Below are 25,255 nucleotides of genomic sequence, written 5' to 3' on the forward strand. Positions count from 1 at the left end.
TCTCTCCTGTCCCTCCTTTCCTTCCAATCCCGGCGGCTCCCGAGCCTTGAGCGCCCACGCCGCTTCCTCTCTATGGTTTGGCGCAGGGCGGGGCTTGAGGCCCAGTGCATGCCGGGATAGCGGCTGGCGGTGCTTGGACTTCAATCATGGTGGCTGCTGTGGCGTCCGGCTTCTGGCTTTGGGTTACGCTACTTCTCCCTGCGGCCGCGGTCTACGAAGACCAAGTGGGCAAGTTTGACTGGTGCGTATGGGTGACGCTTCTCCAGGAAGTAGCTGTCAGCTTTGCCAGCATCTGTCTCCATCCGGTTAGCAGGAGGGGATTGCCATGGAGCAGGACCGAGTTCATAACTTACACCAGGGCCTTTGAGGGAGAGGTGAATGAATGAATGCTGCACCCTGTGCAGAGTGAAAATGTGAGCGTCCCTTCTTCAGATGCGAGGAATTTGGAGGCGAAGACCTGGGATCATTAAATTAAGCAGCCAGGGAACCTTTCTGAGCCGCCCCGTATATGACTCTGCAGATTGCGCCGCAATGGAACCAGCCCCGCCGTTCAGGCATGCTTTAAGGTTTTGGTCAGAGGTCACTGATTCCCTCCTTTCCCGCAGTATCCGATTCTGTGGCTGTCAGGTTTGTGATCTCCTGGGTGTCAGAGGTCACCAGCCCCCAGTGAAGTTTCACCGTCCTGTTGTTTCTTAGCCCTCTTGTCTTACAGCTTCCAAAGTTCTAACGTTCTCTCTCCCCCTCCTCCCCGAGGGACACTCTGGACACAGTGTCCTCTCCAAACCTATCAGCCAGATATTCATTCACTCACCTCTCCCTTCTTGTTTCAGTTTAAACGACTATTTGGCTGCTTAACTGTTGCGTGTGCTTGGGGAAACTGACATACAGCTGAGCAATAGTATTTTTAAAAGGTCTTCATTTTGGAACCCTGGACTTTCTGGACTTTGGTTTCCTCATTTGTAAAATGTAGGCAATTACATTTGCCTTGCAGACTTGGTAGGGTTGTCTCGTGGCTACAAACAGAAGAGACTCACGTGAAAATACACATAGAAATGACTGAGTCTGAGCCGGGCGATGGTGGCGCACGCCTTTAATCCCAGCACTCGGGAAGCAGAGGCAGGCGGATCTCTGTGAGTTCGAGACCAGCCTGGTCTACAGAGCTAGTTCCAGGACAGGCTCCAAAGCCACAGAAAAACCCTGTCTCGAAAAAAAAAAAAAAAAAAAAGACTGAGTCTAAACGGTGCTATCAGTCTAGTGCCTTTGAAACAAAAGGGCTCTAAATGAGAGATGCAGTCTGAATGCCATGTTTGCTCAATGTGGCCCAGGCAGCAGTATTTCCTTCCTTATTGCAGCTTACGTAACTAGAAGTCTGTTTGGTGCAGCTAAAAGTTAGTAAGGCTGAGGACTCGGAGGGATGTTGCCTGAGTAACAGGTCGCTCCTCTATTTGGTGGTAATTCTCTCCTGTCTCCCTTTGCTTACGAGGCACACGACACACAAATCTTCGGGATGGTCAGAGCTCTTCGTTTGCACACATTTCTTAAGTGTGGCGAGGGAGATGGGCTGGTGTGAAGCCAGCAATTTGTCTCATCCTGGTGATGACTTTGCCCTGATATTCCCCCACACTTTTCCTCAGGAGACAGCAGTATATTGGGAAGCTCAAGTTTGCCTCCTTGGAATATTCTCCTGGGTCCAAGAAATTGGTTGTGGCCACAGAGAAGAATGTGATTGCAGCGTTGAATTCTCGCACTGGAGAGATCTGTGAGTGAGCTGTGGAGCCGGGAAGGGAGCTGACTGAAGTGTGTAACCTACAGCTCATCTTCTTTTTCGTCTTCTCCAGTCTTACCATCTTTCAGTGTGTAGATCTGTGTTGCTGGTCTTTGTAATCTCCTAAATCCTGAAGGTCCTTAACCAAGATAACACTGCAAAAGCTGCATTCTATCCTGTTTTGCAGTAAAGGCTTGCATGACTACCCTTGAGATATCCCTGCTGCTGGGATTGTTTGTAGAAATTTAGATTGTGAAAAGAGTAAACTCTTTACTTATGAATTGGGTAGATTTTATTAATTTTTGGGTATATTTTTTAGATTTTTGTTTCATGTGATTGGTGTTTGACCTGCATGTATGTCAGTGTGAGGGTGTCGGGTCCTCTGAAACTGGGGTTACAGACAGTTGTGAGCTGCCATGTTGGGTGTTTTGTTAATCTTATTTTTGTTCCTTTGTATGTTTCATGGGGTGGTGGTGGACTGGAGGGGCTGTGAGCCTAGATGGGAAAAGCAATACCTCTTGAACCCCTCCTCCCTCACACTCCAGTGAGTGGGTATAGTCATAGCACTTATTATATTCCTTACTTTCTAATTAAAGTTGGATAAAGCTATGTAAATGAAGATCTCAGTCCCTTCCTGTCTCGTTGGGCCACAGTGACTCACAGCAACGTCTGATTCTTTTATCTTTCAGTGTGGCGCCATGTTGACAAGGGCACAGCAGAAGGGGCTGTGGATGCTATGTTGCTCTATGGACAAGGTAAGCAGAGGCCCCCGTCTTCGTTTGGAGTCAGCGCCATCTCCCTTTGCTTGATTCTTGGCTTTGCGTAGGGCCTGATGGGGAAAGAAGAAGGGGTGCTTCCTACAGTGAAGGGCAGGTGCCTGCTTACCACCTGTCTGCATCCATAAGCTGGAGGTGGGATCATGGCCCACAGCTCTTACCAGGCCACAGAACAAGAGTGGGAAATGACAGTGGTCTTTGTCTCTTCCAGATGCAATCACTGTATCCAATGGAGGGCGAATCATGCGTTCTTGGGAGACTAACATCGGGGGCCTGAACTGGGAGATAACTCTGGACAGTGGCAGGTAGGGAAATCCTTGTGGCTGAGTGAAGGGATCTGGATGGATGAACAACTCTGGGCCTTTGTGCCCCCCCCCCCTTCTTCAAGGACCACTGAAGAACAGGTGCAAGAACAGGCACATCAGATGCCTGTTCTTTTAAAAAAGAATTTCTTATGTGTATGGGTGTTTTGTCTACTTGTATGTCTTTGTCTATGGACCACATGAGTGCAGTCCCTGTGGGGGGCCAGGGGATCCCCTGACACTGGATTACCAGATAATTGCAGCCACCATGTGGGCGCTGAGAGTTGAATTCTGGTACTCTGGAAGAGTAGCCAGTGCTCTTAACCACAGAGCCTTCTCTCTAGCCCCAGATGTCTCCCAACTACCCACCCCCTTTTTTAGACAGGGTCTCTCTACATAGCTCTGGCTGTTCTGGAAATACATAGACCAGGCTGGCCTTGGTCTAAGAGATTCTTCTTCCTTAACCTCCAGAGTGCTAGAATTCGTGTGCCACTGCATCTGGCTTAGCTGCCCATTCTTGATTTGGTTGTTATAGTACCAAATATAGTGTGTGTATTTACTGAGAGTTCTATGTTATTTACAAATGAGATTTTCTGTGAATTGGGTGGATTTAGTTAACTGAGCACCTATTAGATGAACAGCTCTGTACTAGATACAGTGTTGTTGTTGTTGTTGTTGTTTTTAGTTTTTCGAGACAGGGTTTCTCTGTAGCTTTGGAGCCTGTCCTGGCACTAGCTCTTGTAGACCAGGCTGGCCTAGAACTCACAGAGATCCGCCTGCCTCTGCCTCCCAAGTGCTGGGATTAAAGGCGTGCGCCACCACCGCCCGGCACAGTGTTTGTTCTTGAACATTGTCCCAATCATATGGTAATATATGTTACCATAATATATGAGCTTTGATTGCTGTGTTCTAGGTAAAAGAGGATAGTACAAAGCTTTCCATGTTCCTTACGTTTGTTTGCTTTGAGACAGGTGTCGTGTAGCCCAGGCTGCCCTCAGAGTAGCTATGTAGATGAGGCTGACTTTGCTGTATGTGAATGTGTGAGTGTGTGTGTGTGTGTGTGTCTGTGGGGAGGAGTGTGCATGCCGCAGAGTGCACATGCAGGGATTAGTGACCACCTTTGTGGAGTCAGTTCTCTCTTTCTACCTCTAAGTAGGTTTTGGGGATTGAACTTAGGTTGTCAGCCTTGCTCAGCAAGTGTCTTTACCTGCCAAGCCATCTTGACAGTCCTGGCCTTGAACTTCTGACACTCCTGCAGAGCTCTACCACCGTGCTTGGAATTTAGCTCTCTGTTATAGAACAGCGTGAACTGCTGCCTCACCTTTGCTGAGATTCTTCTATCGCTTGTTGGCTTTAGCTCACACATCTTACGATAGCAGTTCCCCTGGTTCCTAGCACTTGGTGGATCCCAGGCAATGAGAACACTGTCCACGTGAGACAGCTGCCATCAAGTTCTTGCCCAGTTGTGGACGTAGTCATAAGCTCAACAGTGACCGCATTTCCTGATGGGGCTTGCTAGAGGGTTAGTCTGAGTTCTGTGAAATCCTAGGGAAAGGAAGAGGTAACTCATGGGAGACATGGGGGCTTGAGGGCAGTGTACCTTAGTGGTTCTCAGGCAAGACAGATTCTCAAGTAGTTAGAGGCAAGATCAGGCAGAACCAGCATTGGCATCCAGGTGTGCCCTTACTCTTCCTTGTGTTCAGTTTCCAGGCACTTGGACTGGTGGGCCTGGAGGAGTCAGTGAGGTACATTGCAGTTCTGAAGAAGACGATTCTCACCCTCCATCACCTCTCCAGTGGGCACCTGAAGTGGGTGGAACATCTTCCAGAGAGGTAAGGTAGTTTCCTCTGAAGTGATGACTATCTTGTCCCAGTTCCTACGCATCCTCCATCTCCTTGAGGGTGCTTGGCCAGGGGCCCTCCTGTTGGCATCACATGGGAATAGTGTTCTCCTCCATGTGGGTCTGAGTGGAAAGGCTGTGGCTACATACTTGGAGTGTACTTGGTAGGGCGGAGAAAATACCAACTGGGGTACTAGTGCTGCCGTGTAAGGGAGCTGTTCCTGCTCACACACGAAGTGCTCTGGGCCTTTCAACTGCCACTTGACAGTATCCTGAATCTTTCTTCACAGTGAGAGTCAGAATGATAGAGAGGAGCTGAGGGAGGCTCGAAGTGTTTCTAGAGGTCCTGGGGATTGGAAGGAAGGAATAGGTTGCCTAGAGGGTCAGGCAAGGGTTGGCTTCAGCCACTTGCAGCTATTTTCAAAGGTTTAGGGCAGGGATCCAAAGTCAAATTGTTAAAGTTAAGTTGGAGATATGGACCAGACCGGTGGTAGAGAGCCTACCTGGCATGCACAAGGTCCTGCGTTTGATTCTTTGTCTTGCCAAAAAAAAAAAAAAAGCCAAATTCTTAGCTGAGCTTGGTGGCAAGAAAAGAGACAGACCTCCCCCCAAGCCTTAAAAGTCAATGTCCTACAGGAAGAAGAACAAAATATCTTGTGTGTCTGGCCTACCTGATGGGGCTTACAGGGCACTACAGTGTGCCTGACCTACCTCCATAGCCTTAGACAACCGGTGTGGTGCCCTACATACATGGAGGCATGCCACTTCTGTCATTTAGGAAAAGCTGACCATCTGGTTTATATATGTGATACCAGTTTGAAATGTTGATGAGAAATTCAAATTCAAGGCAAAAGCAAGGCTAGGGATGGGGCTGAGTGTGGAACACTTGCCTAGCATTCGCAAGGCCCTGAGTTTAATCCTTAGCACTACGAATGGCAGCAGCAAAGAACCTACAAGCAAAGGCTCTGTGAGGCGCACAATCTCTCTTTGGGGGTTTTCAGCTCATGATGACATCCACTAGGAAATGGCAGCATGGTTTTGGAAGCCCTGGGGAAGCTCAAGTCTAAAGGCTAAGTCGGTGACCCTGTCTTCTCTTCCCTTTCTTAGTGACAGCATCCACTACCAGATGGTGTATTCCTACGGCTCCGGGGTGGTGTGGGCCCTTGGCATCGTTCCCTTCAGCCATGTGAACATTGTCAAGTTTAATGTGGAGGATGGAGAGATTGTTCAGCAGGTACAGAGGGCATCTGGCTCCTGGTGGGTGGGAAGGAGTTGGTAGAGGCCTTCTTTGCATGGGGGTTCAAGGACTTCAGCGGGGCAGCTGCAAAAGCTGCCTGTGTTCTGTTCCTGATGTCCGTCTGTTGCTGACTTGTCCTCAGCACGAGTTTAAAGCACTCTGTTAACACACGGTGCTCTTTTGGGCTGGCTGGGAAGCTATTCTGATCTAGGCACTGTCCCTTTAAGTTCTTCTAAGGTGATTATTATTATTATTTTTTAAAGATTTATTTATTTATTGTGTATACAACATTCTGCCTCCATGTATGCTCACACACCAGAAGGGGGTGCCAGATCTCATTACAGATGGTTGTGAGTCACCATGTGGTTGCTGGGAATCGAACTCACGACCTCTGGAAGAGCAGCCAGTGCTCTTAACCACTGAGCCATCTCTCCAGCCCCCAAAGGTGATTATTAAATGATTACAGGAAGCCACATCTGACACCCCTCTGTGCCATCAGGCATTTACTGTTATTGGGTGCATTTTCCCAGTGACCAAACAGAAACTCCTGCTGAGTACTTGAGCTTTGGAGATTGATGGAGGTGGGTGAGGCTGGGAAGAGCCTCTCGAACCAGCCATGCTTTTGGCCAGCTGTGCATTTTGATCTTGGGATCCTCTGCGCATTCCAGCAGTGGTTCTGTGGATCTGCTGAGAGGGCCCCTGTGATCCTCATGAGTCTGTCATGAACTTCTCCACAGGTCAGGGTTTGGACTCCATGGCTGCAGCGTCTCACTGGGTCCTGTGGTGTGGTCGACGACGCCGTCCTGGTGTGCCCTGACCCCAGCTCACATTCCCTCCACACTTTGGCCCTGGAGACAGAGTGGGAACTGCAGCAGATCCCGCTGCCGGTGAGAGGCTGCACTCCTGGTCTGAGGGGTCCCCTCTGTGGCGCCAGGAGCTGGCATGGTTGCCCTGTGAGGTTATTGCTGCTTTCCTGAGCTGTGACAGCCATGGGGAGGGTGTAGGCCTCTGGCTGAGCTGTCGTCAGGGTACAGGGCATTGTCTCCTTTGGGGAACCTGAGCAGGAGCTTCTGGAGCTATCTGTCCTAGTCTAGAACTGCTCCCTGGCAAGGCGTGACAGAGGTCCTGGTTTGATGGTCTGGGAGGGGTAAGCATCCCACTTTTCTTCTTGCTTCCCCTCTCCACCCAGTCTCCTGACTTGGAATTTGGAAGTGGATTCCAGCCCCGAGTGCTGCCCACACAGCCCAGTCCAATGGCTCGTTCTCGGGCCCAGTTCTTCCTACAGCTGTCCCCAGGCCACTACGCTCTGCTGAACTACCACAACGGTTCCGTGACACTGCTCAAAAACTTTCCCCAGGTAACCGCAGCAGTGTGCTTGCTGGGACCAGAAGGTCTTCCAGGACAAAGCTGGGAGGAGGCAGAACTGGGAATCCAGACACATTTGCCTTACATCCCATTGTCTGGAAACTGATCCCTAACGTTCCTTACAGGCCACTCTGGTGAGCTTCGCCACCACTGGAGAGAAGACGGTGGCTGCCGTCATGACCTGTCGCACTGAAGTGAGTACCATACGTGCATGACAGCTCTCTCTGCGGGGCCCCTCACGGTCAGAAGTCAGAGTCTGTGGAGGCTGCAGAAAGATGAACTCATTCCACAGTCTCTTTCTCACTAGGAATGGCATCCTATTATGGCTCCCCTCCTCTCCCTGCAGACTTAGGGTTCATAGGCCTGTGGGGGTGGGGCATGAGAGGTAAGATTTGCCTTTTGACTGCTGAGGAGACAGAGTGTCTGGGAAGTAACCCTTCGGCTGAGTGTCTTCACGTCTACCTCTAGCAGAAACCTGGGAGCGCTGGGGACAGGAATACAGCGAGCTTTTCTGAGGCATCTAGGGCACAGGTAGGATGTGGCATTGGGCGGGCAGGGTGTGTTACTGGGTGGGGTGGCAGACAGGGGGACCCAGGAGGCTACCCAAGGAAGCCCAGGTCAACTGAGGCTTGCAGGTCCCCTTAAGTTCCCAGCTTCAGGTGGTCCAAGTACTGTCCGCTAAGTGGCACATCTTGTCCTTTCTCATGGCAAGATGAGGAGGTAGATTCCTGGGATCTGTCCTCCTTATTTCCTTCTCTGAACCTCAGCTTGGCCATTCCCCTGGATCTCCATAGCTGGCAAAGCCAGGTGGCATTTTTTTTTTTTTTTTTTTGGTTTTTCGAGACAGGGTTTCTCTGTGGTTTTGGAGCCTGTCCTGGAACTAGCTCTTGTAGACCAGGCTGGTCTCGAACTCACAGAGATCCGCTTGCTTCTGCCTCCCGAGTGCTAGGATTAAAGGCGTGTGCCACCACCGCCCGGCAGCCAGGTGGCATTTTATGCTACACTTGGTGGCAGTGAAGGTCCTAACTATAGGCACAGTCTTGGTTGTGGCCTCATGCCTGGGGCTTTTCCCTTCTTTCCCCATCCACAGTGCCAATCTGGGACCACTCTGCCTCACTGTACACACCGGCTGCCTTCAAAAATGTACATGGCAATTGTACACACTCAGGGCCTGCCGAGATGTACATGGTAGTTGTACACACTGGCTCCCTTTACAAGCTCGCATAGTGGTTGTATACAGATGGCTTTCTTATTTTCTTGTTTTTTTGTCTTTTGAGATAGTATTTCTCTATATAGCCTTTATTGTCCTGGAACTCACTCTGTAGATCAGGTTAGCCTCAAACTCAGAGATCATCCTGCCTCTGTCTCAAGTGTTGTGATTAAAGCTGTGTGCTACCACACCTGGCTTCTGGCTCCTTTCTGGGGTGCACACTATAGTTGTGATCTTGTTTATTCAGTCAGCAACCTTGTTTCCACCGTAGGATTTGGCACTCTTCTCACTTATGCACGTTTCCCTTCTGACCTAGTCCTTCTCTAGGGGATTTGTCCTTGGACATGCTGTAGGGGACTTGACTTTTGACCTGTGCTGTGTGTACCTCTAGGACTCTCTGGCTTGCTTCAACCAGACCTACACCATTAACCTCTACTTAGTGGAGACAGGTCGGCGGCTGCTAGACACTGCAATTTCTTTCAGCCTGGAGCAGAAGGGCACTCGTCCTGAGCGGGTAAGCAACAGACAGCTTTGGCTTTCTTACTCTTTTCTGTGGGCTTCATGTCTTTGGGGCTAGTTGTGGCCCTGGATTAGGCTTTAAGAACAAGACTCCTAGTTCCTCCAGAGCCACTATCTGTTTATAAATAACAGCAAAACTGTCGCTGCTATTGTTGCTTTAGATTTATTTGTTATTATTTTATATATCCATACATACATTCATCCATGTGTTTATTTATTTATTTATTTGTTTTTTTTGTAACAGCCCTGGCTGTCCTAAAACTAGCTCTCTAGTAGACCAGGCTGGCCTCAAACTCAAAGATCCACCTGCCTCTGCCTCCTGAGTCCTGGGATAAAAGATGTGCTCCACCACCACACGGCTTAGATTATTATTTTATGTGTATGAGTGTTTTGCTTGCATATGTGTATGTGCACCACATGCGTACATGGAACATTTGATCCCCTGATCCTGGAGTTACAGATAGTTGTGAGCTGCCATGTTGGTGCCCTCTTCAGGAACAGTAAGCTCTCTGACCCTCCAGCCCTGCTGCTGTTGTTTTGCCCAGCTGTCTGAGTGTGCGAAGCCCTTTTTGTTTTTGTGTTAATCCATAGGGCATCTTGGCAGTCTTGTGGATTGGTTATTACTGACCTGGCTTGTAAATGTGCCCATGACCTATAGTATTTCAAATCATGGAGCTAGCAAGACATGTTTCTGGGGTTCAGACTCCAGACTGACTTCCCACATGTACCCACCCACTGTTCTTTGGGGATATTGAATCTTGTCCCTCAGCTTCTGGGATGCTCCTGGCCTGGCCTCCCACTCACCATGTGGGGTGCAACTGGGACATGAAGGGATAGCAGTCCCCATCAAGTACTTGCTGCCCTTCATAGACAGACCAGAGAGAGCCTTAGCTCATTGTTGCATTGACTCTGAAGAATATGTGCTTTCTTGCTGGTGGCCAGATGATCATTGTATTGTCTAGACATCATGTCATGCTGTGGCCTGAACCTCAGCCAACTCCCAACCCTTTGAATCTTGGGGTCCAATGCCTTGGAGCCATCCGGCTTCTTACTGTCCTGTTTATAGTTGTACATCCAGGTATTCTTGAAGAAAGATGATTCAGTGGGCTACCGGGCCTTGGTGCAGACTCAGGACCATCTGCAGCTGTTCCTGCAGCAGCTAGGTGAGTGCCCTGTACAGCCATTGTGTTTCTACCTGCTCTGAATTCCAGTCATGTGCGGTAGAAGGGTGTGTGTGTGTGTGTGTGTGTGTGTGTGTGTGTGTGTGTAAGTGTGGGGCGCGGGCGGGGGCGTGCACAGGCATGGGAGAGGTTCAAGAAGAGCGTACCCTGAGAATTTTCTCAGTTTTTTTTTTTTAAATATTTATTTAGTATGTATACAATATTCTCTCTGTCTGCCTGCAGGCCAGAAGAGGGCACCAGACCCCATTACAGATGGTTGTGAGCCACCATGTGGTTGCTGGGAATTGAACTCAGGACCTTTGGAAGAGCAGGCAATGCTCTTAACCTCTGAGCCATCTCTCCAGCCCCCCCCCTTTTTAAATATTTATTTATTATGTATACAATATTCTGTCTGTGTGTCTGTCGCAGTTCTTTAGGGGCATGAAATGAGATACAAAATCTTTCTTGCTTGACTCTTGACCCCAGTTCATGAGATCTTTTGCATAAGACTCGAACTCTGAGACACCTCTAAGAGTCTCCTCAGGGCTAGGGAGCCAGGCTGAGCTTTCACAAACTGGTTTCTTGTAGCTGGGAAGGTGGTGTTGTGGAGCCGAGAGGAGTCCCTGGCAGAAGTGGTGTGCCTGGAGATGGTGGACCTCCCCCTGACCGGGGCACAGGCTGAATTGGAAGGAGAATTTGGCAAGAAGGCAGGTATGAACCTAGGGAGGCTACACAGGGAGGGTTAGCTGGGTTTATGAATCTAACTGTGCCCCCAGCTTCTGGTTCAGACAGATGTTTTGAAGGAGTCCCACGTCTAGTCTTCAGTGCATCAGTAGCCCAGTGGTTTATGCAGCTACTGTTTCACTGAGTCCCTCTAGAGACAACAATGTCTTCACTTTATAGTTAGTTCCAAGTGTCATTGCCTGGGGTGCTAAAAATTGTCAGGATCCATGTCAGACACTTCTACCCGTTGTCTCAAATGCAACAGCCACATGTGTCTGGAGAGAGCTGACTGGACATAGCCCTTTGTTCTCTGAGTCAGCGGTGGCTCCATTGATGGGCATCTGATGAACATGATTCATTCCTCTCCAGTCTATTCCTGCGTGTCTGTCCCGCCGTGTTCTCCCTCTCCCAGCTCCCCTAGTCCATTTTGCCCACTATCTAGTAGGCCACTGTTGAGAATTCTGGGTCAGGTACACTGCTAGGTGTTATATGTTTTCTTAATCTGAGAATTAATTTGACTTTACTATCTATTTCTGCTGCTGGACCCAGCGATTCAAGGTAAATGCTGCTTTTTGCTGCCCATTGTGCCTTGCTTGCCCACATGACTAGCGTTTGGTCATTTTTCTGACTTGCATTAGTGAGACACACACCCTGTATGTGTGGACTGCTCTGCTTGTGGCTTGCTTCTCTGCCTCTCCTTGAGTTGAGGTTGGTGGAAAAGAGATGAACAAAGATAATACTCACAGAGATCTGCCTGCTTCTGCTTCCTGAGTGCTGGAATTAAAGGCGTGTGCCACCACTGCCTGACTAAAGATAATACTCTGAATGAGCACTTCCCACGTACCAGGCACCATACCCAATCCAAATGGATGTCATTTGATCTGTTCTTTGTAACAAGCCTCTGAGTTGCATGTCATGTAATAGATGAGGGACCAGAAGCACAAGGAGTAAGCATTTTTCTCAGTGTCACACAGCCTGGATTTAATTTGGGCCTGTGAGACTCCCAAGACCCTCCTTAACATGGTAACCAAGGTATCATGCACCTGTCACATCTCTAATGAGGGACGCTTTCAGGGAGATGTCTCACCAATGGAGTCAGGGACAAGGGAGGATGATGGCCTTAGGAACAGATTGCAGGAAGGGATGCTGGGAGCAGGTTAACAAAGAAGAATGAAGCACTGGGAGATGGAGGCACCACTCATGCATGCACCTGCTCCCACTGCTCCTGAGACCCACACCCCTCTGGCTTTGCTGTGCACCCAGATGTCTTCCCCTGGTCATCCCAGCATGACTACATCCTACATGGCTGATTCCTTACCCTTAGTCTCCTATTACAAGATTTAAGGCAGGTGAAGTCCTAAGTACCAGGTAAGGAGGTTCCAGAAGCTTGTGCATGGCTGTACCAGAGTGTGGGACGGCTGGCATCTTACACAGACTGCACCTTGAACTTGTGGCCTGGAACGCGAATGACTGGAAGGTTCTATAGGAGAGGGAAAAGTCCCTCCTGGGAAACACACATCTTGCTGGACTCATAGTCTGATGGGAGTGCCTTCCTTCTCCCCAACACCAGACGGCTTGCTGGGGATGTTCCTGAAACGCCTGTCGTCTCAGCTCATCCTGCTCCAGGCCTGGACTTCCCATCTCTGGAAGATGTTCTATGACGCTCGCAAGCCCCGAAGCCAGATTAAGAATGAGATCAACATTGACACGTTGGCCAGAGATGAGTTCAACCTGCAGAAGATGATAGTGATGGTAACAGCTTCAGGCAAGGTGAGCACATGAGCCGTAGGAAGCAAACCTCGGGTGCAGGCAGCGGCAGCAGGCTTGCTTTGTTCCAGTTTGCAAGGATCAAATCAATTCTTCAGTTTCTTTCTAGTTGTGAGCCAAGGGTTCATTTATCTTGCAGCTCTTTGGCATCGAGAGCAGCTCTGGCACCATTCTGTGGAAACAGTATCTGCCCAATGTCAAGCCGGACTCCTCCTTTAAGCTGTTGGTCCAGAGGACTACTGCTCATTTTCCCCACCCGCCTCAGTGCACGCTGCTGGTGAAGGACAAGGTGAGGCCAGGCACGCTGCCTGGAGCCTCTGTGTGTTGCCTTTTGCGTGTTTCACAGTTGAAATTTCTCCCATGCCTTGATCATTCCATGAGAAGCTCTTGGGTTGGAAGTCTTGTTTCTGCCATTTTCTGGCCTGGGTGGAGGGACCCTCCAGCTCTGACGTGGAACTGGTTAGGAGCCAGATCCTCCTTCAGCCAGTGCTTTCCCTTCCCAGCGAGGCTGTCCCTGATAGCTGAGTGACTGTTTTCTCTCTGAGAGGAAACAGGGCACAAAGCTACACTGTGGTTTCTGCCTCTAGAATTTTTGAATGGATTTTCATGGACCCCTTCTAGCTGTATTGTGAGGTGGGGTTTGGAAGATCCTCTTTTGAATCCAGCAATCTTAAATTGCTGAATTATGCTTGGCTTGTTGTTTTGGGGCAGGGTTTCACTATGTAGCCCTGACTGACTTGAAAGCAGCTATATAGACTAAGCTAGCCTGGAACTTGCAGAGATCTGAAGGTGCTGGATTAAAGGCATGCACTGCTACCTTGACCTGGTCTTGATTTAGATTTGCTCTTTATCATGCTACTGCTTAGCTAGATTTGGAGCCATCATCAGTCCAGCCTTTTCCCTTTTCACATCAGCCTAGGGAACCAGTCATCTTTGACCAAGAGTTTACTCTCCACTAAAATACCAGAGAGCAGGGAGTTCAGCTGACGCCTCAACATTCCTGGGTCACCTGTAGGATGTGTCTTCCTTCTGTGTTTGGATCTGATTGTTTTCTGCCCATTGTAGGAAACAGGAATGAGCTCTCTGTTTGTCTTCAACCCCATTTTTGGCAAGTGGAGCCAGGTGGCTCCCCCAGTGCTAAAGCGCCCCATCTTGCAGTCCTTACTTCTCCCAGTCATGGATCAAGACTACGCGAAGGTGCTGCTGTTGGTGGACGATGAATACAAGGTGCTTTGTCTTGGGTGGGTGGAGTCTTGTGTGTGGAGCTGGGTTTGGGATGGGTTGTCAGACATGTACTGGGACCAAGGTGGCCCACTTACCAGATAGCACATGTTCGGGGTGTCAGGCCACCCTTAGCAACATGACTACCCTTGTGAGCACCCAAGTTCATAGGGCACACGCCATTCATTATACATGGCCAGTTTTGTTTTGTTTTGTTTTTTTGTTGGATTATGTGTTTATATGTGCACATCAGTGCAGGTATCCGTAGAGGCCAGAAGCATCAGATCACCCTGAATCTGGAGCTATAGGTGGTTGTAAGTCACCTGATATGCATTCTAAGACTTGAACTCATGGCCTCTGGAAGAACAGTGTATATGCTCTTAACCACTGAGCTAACTCTCCAGTCCCTAACACTGAGCTTCTTTTGTTTGTTTGGCTTTTGGTTTTTGATTTTCGAGGTAGGGTTTCTCTGTGTAGCTCTGGCTGTCCTGGAACTTGCTCTGTAGACCAGGCTGGCCTCTAACTCAAAGAGATCCTCCTTTCTCTGCCTCCAAGTGCTGGAATTAAAGGTGTGTGCCACCACTGCCCAGCAACACTGAAGTTCTTAACAGAGCCATATTTAAGCCTTTAATAGATCCAGTGACTGGTTTTATGGTTCACTGTTTTATGCTTAAAGCTTTCGTTAGTGGGCAAACACTAGTGATTCTTGAGAAATGGGCTTCAAGGTTTCTGAACTTACATTTAATACTTTTGGGCTATCTGGGTGTTTTCAAGGTCACAGCTTTTCCAGCTACTCGAAATGTCTTGCGACAGCTGCATGAACTTGCCCCCTCCATCTTCTTCTACTTGGTGGATGCAGAGCAGGGGCGGCTTAGTGGATACCGGCTTCGGAAGGTAGGGAGGAAGCAGCTGACTGTCAGGTGCTGTGGGTCTTTCCTGTTGTTTGGTGAAACAGTGGCTCTGGTGCCTGATTCAAAGGCACACATTTCATACTGGGTTTATACTGGGTTGTTGTTTTAACTTTGGCACAGGGACTGTGCCTTAATATACTGCTGTTTCAGCCAGCAATTACAACTCAGCCTGGCCACACAGGCTGCAGCGTGGTGGAAATCCTGTTCCTATGGGCACTGGTTCTCCCACTGAGGCTAAAGGCAGCCTTAAGTAAATTTCTATCATTCTGTTTATAAATAAATAGATTCAAAAGCTGGGGTGAAACTCCGCTAGCTCGGAGAAGTTGAGTAACACCCACCTAACCGTCTTTCCTTGCTGCTGTCTCTGAAAGAGAGCATGCAACCAGGGTTCATGGTTCAGATAGTTGTTTGCCCCTGGACCATTTCTCCAGCCCCTATTAATATAATTTTTATTAAAAATATCAGAGGGGCCAGAGAGATGACTCAGTGATGAAGAACACTGGCCACTCTTCCAGAGGACCTGGATTGTTACCACCACCCACATGGCAGCACCGCCAACTGTGTCTCTAGCCCCAGGGGAATCCAACACTTTTCTGACCTCCTGTGCTGCACAAACATAAATGCAGGCAAAACACCCTCATATATACACATCCCTGTATCCCATTTCCAGTTGTCCTTGCTACCTGTTCGCTGTGTGGGCACATGCATCCGTGTGTCTCATGACCCCTCTGGGGTCCTTCTTTCTCCACCTTCGCTGTGCTGGTATTGCAGTGCAGCCATCACCAGACTTCCTTTATCTGGGCGTGGGAATCAAACTCAGCAGTCACATCACTGACTTTTCTATCCGTCTAGCCTAAGCCAGGTCTGTTCCTGGTCCTTCTAGTGCACAGGCCTCAGGTACCGCACTGCAGGCTGGGTCAGCTGTGAGATGCCTCTGACTGCATCTCTGGTCCTCTAGTGCACAGGCCTCAGGTACCGCACTGCAGGCTGGGTCAGCTGTGGGATGCCTCTGACTGCATCTCTGATCCTCTAGTGCACAGGCCTCAGGTACCGCACTGCAGGCTGGGTCAGCTGTGGGATGCCTCTGACTGCATCTCTGATCCTCTAGTGCACAGGCCTCAGGTACCGCACTGCAGGCTGGGTCAGCTGTGGGATGCCTCTGACTGTGTCTCTGGTCCAGGCTTGTGCCCTGATCACATGTGCTCTTGGCTGCATCTCTGACCCTGTGATCTCCTAATCACACGTGCTCTTGTTCTTCCCTAGGATCTCACTACGGAACTGAGTTGGGAGCTCACCATTCCCCCAGAAGTGCAGCGGGTTGTCAAGGTGAAGGGGAAGCGCAGCAGCGAGCACGTGCACTCCCAGGGCCGGGTGATGGGGGATCGAAGTGTGCTCTATAAGGTATGATGCAGCAGCCTGACAATGAGGAAGGCCGGCTTTTAATATGTATAATTTTTAGATTTATTATTTTTTTTGTGAGACAGAGTCTCATATTGTAGCTCTGGTTGTCTGTCCTGAAACTTTGTAGACCAGGTTATCCTTGAACTCACAGAGATCACCCCGCCTTTGGGTGTTGGGATTAAAGGCGTGCACTAACATGCCCTGTTTATTATTTTGTTGCCTGTTTACTTTGTATTTATGAGAATGGGGCATGTACTGTGTCATGTGTGTGGAGGTCAGAGGACAACTTGCGGGAGTTGGCTGTCTCCTTTCACCATGTGGGCCCTGGGGTAGGGACTCAGTTGACAGGAGGCTTGGTGGCAACTGTCTTTACTTGCTGAGGCATTTTGCTGGCCCAAGTAGTAAGGCTTTAGGGAAAGTAAGTGTTGGATTTCTGGTCAAGCCATTGATTCCTTTGTGTACTGATTTTGTCTGTGAAGTGCGTGTGTCCTGTAGATGTACTCAGGGCTTCTGCCATGCTAGGAAAAGTACTCTGCCATCCAGCTATGTGCCCAGCCTAAACAAATATACCTTCCTCCTCTTGTTGTGGTTGTCATCTCCCAGCGCTTGCTGTGTGACCTCCCGGCTAGATGCTAGATATGACTATGGTCTTCTGGGGTTAAAGGTTAATCAGTCCATCAGAAATTCACTGAGGTGATTTGTGGGCTACAAACTACCTTATAGGAGAGAAGGTACACTCTTAATTCTATCACTCAGAAGGCTGAAGTGGGGGGATTATAAATTTAAGGCCAGCTTAGACTACACAGTGACATTGTGTCTCAAAAGAAAGCTGTGGTGGTGAGCTTGACGGCGCAGCAGACAAAGACACTTGCAGCTGGGTTTGCTCCTCAGAGCTATGTTGTGGGGGGTGCCTGTATCATAAGGTTTCAGAGAGGGTTAAGAGACATGCAAGACATGCTTGGGCCCCAGTCCTTAGAATATGCAAAGCAAGTTTGCTCAGCAATACTGATTCCTTTACCAAGCTGTTGAGCTCCATATTGGCCTCAGGCCCCAGGGCTCACCGGAGAGCCAAGTACATGACATGCTATCACAGTTCCTAAAGTTCGTCATTGTGGTTTCTCTCCCTAGAGTCTGAACCCCAACCTGTTGGCTGTGGTGACAGAGAGCACAGATGTTCACCATGAGCGCACCTTTATTGGCATCTTCCTCATTGATGGTGTCACTGGGCGCATCATCCACTCCTCCGTGCAGAAGAAGGCCAAGGGCCCCGTCCACCTCGTGCATTCAGAGAACTGGGTAGTGGTAAGGAGTCACTGCCAGGGCACAGAGCAGCTCAGGAGGTCCCTCACTCTTACATTCTTCCCAGAAACAGCAGCCACTTTGCTTTCTCAAGACCCCAGGCCCCTGGAAAGCAGCACAGGGTCCAGATGGGGTGGGACCTGGAGCCATATCTGACTGCTTGACCTTGCTCTGCTCTTCCCTCTCCTGTGTAGAACCTGGAACTAATCTGTGAGCTCTTTGGATGCATTGTGAAGTAGGGACAGTAGTAGTCTCCTCTGGGCTAGCTCAGAACACTACACTTCATAAGCTCCTAGAAGGTGGCTGCTGTTACTATAACTCCAGAGAACCCTGGCAGTTCCTGTATCATGGACAACTTTGGACAGCCTAGATCGCAACAAGGAGGAAGAGCAGGGGACAACTGGGTCTTTTCCCTTAGTCTGCAGCTGCTGTGAATGGCATCTGTAGTGTAACCTTCACTTTCCGGTTGATACAGCACTAAACTCAAACTGCCTCCCCTTCTCCCCACAGTACCAGTATTGGAACTCTAAGGCGCGGCGCAATGAGCTAACTGCCCTGGAGCTCTACGAGGGCACTGAGCAGTATAATGCCACTGCCTTCAGCTCCCTAGACCGTCCCCAGCTGCCCCAAGTCCTCCAGCAGTCCTACATCTTCCCCTCTTCCATCAGTGCCATGGAGGCTACCATCACTGAGCGGGGCATCACCAGCCGGCACTTGCTCAGTGAGTGTTGGGAGGAGGGCTTCACACCAAAGTGGGGATGCACTGCCAGTAGGGAGATTGGGCTCACACTGTTGTGGGGATGCACTGTTAGCAGGGAGACTGGTTCACACTGTAGTGGGGATGCAGTGTCAGCAGGGAGAGTGAGTTCACACTGTAGTGGGGATGCACTGTTAGCAGGGAGACTGGTTCACACTGTAGTGGGGATGCAGTGTCAGCAGGGGGACTGGTTCACACTGTAGTGGGGATGCAGTGTCAGCAGAGAGACTGGTTCACACTGTAGTGGGGATGCAGTGTCAGCAGGGGGACTGGTTCACACTGTAGTGGGGATGCAGTGTCAGCAGGGAGACTGGTTCACACCGTAGTGGGGATGCAGTGTCAGCAGAGAGACTGGTTCACACTGTAGTGGGGATGCAGTGTCAGCAGGGAGAGTGAGTTCACACTGTAGTGGGGATGCAGTGTCAGCAGAGAGACTGGTTCACACTGTAGTGGGGATGCAGTGTCAGCAGGGAGAGTGAGTTCACACTGTAGTGGGGATGCAGTGTCAGCAGAGAGACTGGTTCACACTGTAGTGGGGATGCACTGCCCAGCAGGGAGACTGGTTCACACTGTAGTGGGGATGCAGTGTCAGCAGGGGGACTGGTTCACACTGTAGTGGGGATGCAGTGTCAGCAGAGAGACTGGTTCACACTGTAGTGGGGATGCAGTGTCAGCAGGGAGAGTGAGTTCACACTGTAGTGGGGATGCAGTGTCAGCAGAGAGACTGGTTCACACTGTAGTGGGGATGCACTGCCCAGCAGGGAGACTGGTTCACACTGTAGTGGGGATGCAGTGTCAGCAGGGGGACTGGTTCACACTGTAGTGGGGATGCACTGCCCAGCAGGGGGACTGGTTCACACTGTAGTGGGGATGCAGTGTCAGCAGGGGGACTGGTTCACACTGTAGTGGGGATGCACTGCCCAGCAGGGAGACTGGTTCACTGTAGTGGGGATGCAGTGTTAGCAGGGAGACTGGTTCACACTGTAGTGGGGATGCACTGCCCAGCAGGGGGACTGGTTCACACTGTAGTGGGGATGCACTGCCCAGCAGGGAGACTGGTTCACTGTAGTGGGGATGCACTCTCAGCAGGGATATTTGGTTCTCTTTCTCTTTGCTTAGTTCAGATTTGACGATCTTTGCTCAGTACTCGATGCTCATGAACCATTTCCTTTCTTTGGTTCTTTCTTGCATCTCAGAAAGCCATCCCTGATGTCTGTTTGTTTTAGCTGAAAATATGTTTTTAGATTAGCATACAAAATAATGTGTCAATATTCTTTGTTCTTATTTATGCTCTTCCCCTCTGCTGGTCTCTTCCCACCTTCTACAAAGTCCCTCTTCTACTCTGTGTAGTGTGGCGTTCCCTAGACTCTCTTTCTCTTGACCCCCACTATCTCTTCTTCCACATGGTCCTCTTTCTACTTTTTATGACCTTAGCGCACACACAGAAAGTAAGTCCTTCTATGTATGGAGCCTGTCCTGGAACTAGCTCTTGTAGATCAGGCTGGCCTCAAATTCACAGAGATCCATCTGCTTCTGCTTCCCAAGTTCTGGGATTAAAGGCATGTGCCACCACCACCCGGTTCTGTGTCTGACTTTTTATGTCATTCTTTGCTGTTGTTTGAGACAGAATTTTACATGGCTCAAGGTAGCTTTGAACTCCTAATCCTCCTGCCTCCATCTCTTGAATGTTCAGCATCCTGATCTTTTTGTTTTTGAGACAGAGTCTCTCTATAAAACCCTGGCTGTCCCAGAGCTTACTATGTAGACCAGGTTGGCCTCTAATCCCAGAGATTCTCTCTCTGCCTTTCAGGTGCTGGAATTCAAGGTGTTCATCACCATGCCTAGCTCTGATGTGATTTTTTTTTTAAACTTTAAAAAGAAATTGTGTGTATGGATGTTTGCACACATCTGTCTATCACATGTGCCTGGTGCTCAGGAAAGCCAGAATAGGGCACTGAATTCACTGGATCTGGAGTTAGATACAGGTAGTTAAAAGTAGTTGTAGCCACCGTGTGGGAATTGAGAATTGGACCCTGGTCCTCTGGAAGGACGGTCAGTGCTCTTAACCACTGAGCCATCTTTCCCTATATAGCCCCCTCCCCAGGTCATTCTTAACACAGCTTGTAAAGACTTGAGTAGAAACCAGAGACTTACTTATTTGGTAGAGTCTAAGATTAGGACTCAGTAATAGTTTAGAGTTTATTTAAGACACTTGGGACTCTTAGCTTTGACTGGCACTGGGTGTTACTTGCCAAGTAGGAGGAAGCTAGCTCTGGGTATCACGGGATCTTTGATCACCATTATAAAACTTATGTTGTCTAATGCTTGGTCCTCTACCTTCCTGGCTGCATTACCCAGCAGCCCACATGGCCTCAGGCTAGCTAGAATATGTGAGGAAATCAGTGTCTTCAGAGCCAGCTCCTTAATTTGTACCCATGTGATGGTTTCATTTTGGTTTTGAATTTTTTGGGGGGTGTGTGTAGGCGTTTGAGACAGTGTTTCTCTGTAGCTTTGGAGCCTGTTCTGGAACTAGCTCTTGTAGACCAGGCTGGCCTTGAACTCACAAAGATCCACCTGCCTCTGCCTCCTGAGTGCCAGAATTAAAGGTGTTGTTGTTGGGACCTTGACAACCTATGTTTCTCTTTGTTTATTTTAAACTCCTAATTGTCAACTTCAGTCTAACGAGCCCTCATTCAGGGTCAGGTAAATGTGAACCGTCGTTTCTTCCTGTACAGTTGGGCTGCCTTCTGGAGCAATCCTTTCTCTTCCCAAGGCCTTGCTGGATCCCCGGCGTCCTGAGATCCCAACAGAACAAAGCAGGTGAGACTGTTGTGGGCAGAAGGCCCTGACTGTCAGGACTTTAATCCCACTGATAATGTTAGTTCTCTGTCTGCCATGCTAGGGTCTCAGGTGAACAAATGACCATGAGCCCTGCCTCCTGGAGCTGGTGTCTGGGTGGAAAGTGACATTAAGTAGCCAGCAAACTGAATGGTGTTAATCACTGGTAGAGAGGAAGGGCATACAGGACAGCCGCGAGGATGTGTGTGGGAGAATTTGAGATCAGGCCCTGGGAAATCCCTGGGAAAAGGTGATCTGAAGGTGGCTGGCATAGGCTTGCTGTATGGTATCTGAGGGAGAATGTTTCAGGTAGAGGAAGCAGCACCAAGGCCCTCAAGTCCTGTCTGTTGAGTCTGAATGCTGTTGAACGGGAACAGTGAAGGGTGGAGACCTAGGAAGGGAAGAAGGTGAGGAAGGGGCCAATCGGAAAGGGAGGCCTGGAGCTGGTTGATTGTTCCCGCTAGCGTGAATGCTCCGACTGTCTTCTGGGGCTGTCTCTTCCCTATATTTTGAAGTCTTTTCACTTAGAGACACCCAGAGGGCTGGGCAGTGGGAGAACAGAGGAGTATGTCTTGGAGTAAGAGAGGGGTGGAGCTAGAAGAAGGGTGACAGGCTTCCTGCAGATGAGCGGAACTGAGGCCCAGGGTGGCCTGGAAATCCCTATAGCCCAAGCTGCCCTTGAACTTGAGGCAGTCCTCCTGTCTCAGCTTTCTAAGTGCTGGGATTTCTGGGTATACAACTCCACGCCTGGCTTGTGTTATATGTTCTTATCAAATTGATGCTTAACCAAATTCTCCGGCCAGCCTTCCGTACAGCCCTTCACCGTTCCTTCAGCTGCTGCATCTGTGACGACCTAACTCAGGTCGTCCTCAAAGGAGATTCATGATTTGATGTGTGTCCTGGAGCCTTCCCAGCTCCCAGGAAGGACAGCCAAGAAGGAGATGCCTGTCTCACAGGAGCTTTTAGAGTCCCCGTCCCCCTCCTGTATTTTGCAGAGAGGAGAACCTGATCCCTTATTCTCCGGATGTCCAGATCCACGCAGAGCGGTTCATAAACTATAACCAGACAGTCTCTCGGATACGAGGCATCTACACGGCACCGTCAGGCCTGGAGTCCACTTGTCTGGTGAGTGTCCCCGTGTGGCATCTGCAGTGTGGCTTTGTGCCCTAAGGATCCCATCTCCTTCCTGACTGACTCTGAGGTGCTGGTGATTCACTGGCTACCTTTCCTTCCCAGTTCTCATTCTGTCTGTCTTTCAGGTCGTGGCCTACGGTTTGGACATTTACCAAACTCGAGTTTACCCATCCAAGCAGTTCGATGTCCTGAAGGATGACTATGACTATGTACTAATCAGCAGTGTCCTTTTTGCCCTGGTTTTTGCCACCATGATCACAAAGAGGCTGGCACAGGTGAAACTCCTCAATCGAGCCTGGCGGTAAAACACGAGCATTCTGCCAGAGTGGAGAGCCTCGGGGAAGCAGTCAGCCCAGGAGCTATGGCTGTGGATTGGTGGATCGGTGACGCTGGATTAGGTTCTCATCTCACTTGAGTCTGGTGGAAGAGGATGACCTTCATGTTGAGCTGCTGGGATACAGTGAAGCACAGACCTTGTGGGACAGACACCCACCTCGGCCAGGCTCTCCATGTGTCTGATCCACTGCTCTGTTTTCTTGATCAGCCCATCTACCTGGGGTTTTTTGCTTTTGTTTTTTCCTTTTATGAGGCCTCTGGTTTTTCTCTTTGGAGGCTGTTTAAATTGACTTTGGTTGGCCTTCTGTGTCTCCAGCCTTACTAGAAATCCTCTGACAACTTCTCCCTCTTTTGCTTCCAAGCCTGATGGGTTAGCTCAGCTCTGCCTTAAAGGGGCACTTGGCTGCCTGACCTTGACGGGGCCGTGCAAGCCATTCTTAGCTGAAGTCAGGACTGATCTCACCCAATGGCTTCTCTCTGATGTCACAGAAAGTGAGGGATCCATATGTTGAGTCAGAACTAATTTTAACTAAACTTTTCGTTCCGTGCTGTCATTTGTATGGTTGGCCACTGTTTGTTTCAGCCTATCAAAGCCAAGTACAGAACAGTCATTTGGCTTCTCACACATAGCCTGTGCTTTTCTCTTGAGCTATAGCAAGGCTGAAGCCTTTTTTCCTTTTTTTAAAAAAAAAATTAAATTTAAATATTTGTGGTTTTTTGAGACAAGGTTTCTCTGTATATCCCTGGCTATCTTGGAAATTGCTCTGTAGACCAGTCTGGCCTTGAACTTACAAAGATTTGCGTTCCTCTGCCTCCTGAGTGCTGGCATTAAAGGTGTGTGCCACCACCACCCAGCCAGCACTAAAGCTTTATTTAAAGCTATTAAATTATCTGAGTCTTGACGAGATTTTGAGGTCCCAGCATCTCATATCTCATTGCTCCTGCGGGCTCCAGACATCCTATAGCCCTGCTAGGAAAAAAAGGGCCTTTATTAAGGAAAAACCTTATTTATTGTTGAGGTGGAGGTTTGCCCTATAGCTTAGGCTGGCCTCAAACTTGCAGTCCTCCTGCCTGTCTTCTCAGTGTTGGGATTACAGATGTTTGACATCATATTGGCAGTGTGCAAATTTTAAATCTCATTGTTATAATTTCCTGTGTGGCATGAGGCATAGAATCCAGGGTCTCATGCTAGGCTGGTTCTCTGCACTGAGCTCTCCATAAGGTGAGCCATGTGGGCTGTTATTTTTCTTAAGTAGTTTTTAAATCTTATTAAGTTTTAAGGGGAGCCTCCAAGGAGGATGCTGGGACAAACCCAGGGCACTCTACTTCTACTACTGAGTTATAGCCCCAGCACCTTTTTACTTATTTTATTTTTTGAGACACAGTCTTACTATTTTGCCCTGGCTGGCCTGGAACTAGCTATGTATACCAGGGCTGGGCTTCTATGTGGGATGTGTATGTACTACTGGCTGGCTGGGTTTCTGTGTGGGGTGTGTGTGCACTCCTGTCTGGATTTGTGTGGGGTGTATATACACTCCTGTCTGGATTCGTGTGTGGGATGCATTGTGCATTCCTGAATGGACTTGTGTGGGGTGTGTGTGCACTCCTGTCTGGCTTGTGTGTGGGGTATGTATACTCCTGTCTGGCTTGTGTGTGGGGTGTGTATACTCCTGTCTGGGCTTGTGTGGGGGTGTGTATACTCCTGTCTGGATTCGTGTGGGGGGTGTATATGCACTCCTGTTTGGCTCGTGTATGGGGTGTGTGTGCACTCCTGAATGGGCATGTGGGGGGGTGCGCTCCTGTCTGGGCTCCTGTGTGGGGTGTGTGTGCACTTCTTTCTGGGTTCCTGTGTGGGGTGTGTGCACTCTTATCTGGATTTGTGTGTGTGTGTGTGTGTGTGTGTGTGTGTGTGTGTGTGCATGTGCACTCCTGTCTGGATTCGTGTGTGGGGTGTATATGCACTCCTGTCTGGCTCGTGTGTGGGTGTGTGTACACTCCTGAATAGGCATGTGTGTGCACTCCTGTCTGGGCTCCTGTATGGGGTGTGTGCATTCCTGTCTGGGTTCCTGTGGGGGGGGGTGTGCACTCCTGTCTGGGCTCCTGTGTGGGGTGTGTGCACTCCTGTCTGGGCTCCTGTGTGGAGTGTGTGTACTCCTGTCTGGGCTCCTGTGTGGGGTGTGTGCACTCCTGTCTGGGCTCCTGTGTGGGGTGTGTGCACTCCTGTCTGGGTTCCTGTGTGGGGTGTGTGCACTCCTGTCTGGGCTCCTGTGTACTACACATGAAAGAATCCTAAATTTTACCTGTTTGTGAACCTGGTACTGATTGTTCTTTTTGAAGAAGAGAAGGCAATGCAGTTGACCATGCTCCCTGGAATAAAGCAATGATCAGTGATCTGGCCTCAGCTCTGTTATGTGTCTTTAGAGTTTACTTTGAAGATACTTTCGCATTAAAATGGGGGGAGAACCAAAGCTAGATGTGGAGGCACACCCCTATAATAGGGCACTTGGACATCTTCAGCTATATATCAGCGTAGGCTATGAGACCTTGTCTTTTTTTTAAAAAAAAGGAGTGAGGAGTGGGGAGATGGCACAGTGCTTAAGAGTATCTGCTGCTTTTTCAGAGGACCCGAGTTCAGTTTGCATTACCTGTACTGGGTGCCTCAGAAGCACCTGTAACTACACCTCCAGGAGATCC

General features: G+C 49.4%; 1 protein-coding gene across 2 annotated transcripts; it reads left to right on the forward strand.

Moving 5' to 3' along the window:
* The first annotated feature begins 116 nt into the window (after positions 1-116).
* Emc1 (ER membrane protein complex subunit 1) lies at positions 117-24,952 on the forward strand. 2 transcript variants are annotated; one of them, XM_075946394.1, is made up of 23 exons: positions 117-241; positions 1,635-1,759; positions 2,455-2,520; positions 2,753-2,846; positions 4,547-4,675; positions 5,791-5,917; positions 6,658-6,807; positions 7,110-7,277; positions 7,411-7,479; positions 7,754-7,816; positions 8,887-9,009; positions 10,081-10,177; positions 10,763-10,885; positions 12,468-12,667; positions 12,804-12,953; positions 13,730-13,891; positions 14,660-14,779; positions 16,060-16,197; positions 17,326-17,499; positions 18,007-18,217; positions 20,989-21,073; positions 22,087-22,216; positions 22,351-24,952. In XM_075946394.1, exons 1-23 carry the CDS (start codon positions 147-149, stop codon positions 22,528-22,530), a joined length of 2,979 nt encoding a protein of 992 aa, XP_075802509.1. In that variant the 5' UTR covers positions 117-146; the 3' UTR covers positions 22,531-24,952. The 2 variants fall into 2 exon arrangements, with proteins under 2 accessions (XP_075802509.1, XP_075802510.1); XM_075946395.1 differs by having other exon boundaries at positions 7,757-7,816.
* Positions 24,953-25,255: the final 303 nt, after the last annotated feature.

This window comes from Microtus pennsylvanicus, chromosome 13 (assembly GCF_037038515.1).
Source record: "Microtus pennsylvanicus isolate mMicPen1 chromosome 13, mMicPen1.hap1, whole genome shotgun sequence".
Classification (NCBI taxonomy): Eukaryota; Metazoa; Chordata; class Mammalia; order Rodentia; family Cricetidae; genus Microtus; species Microtus pennsylvanicus.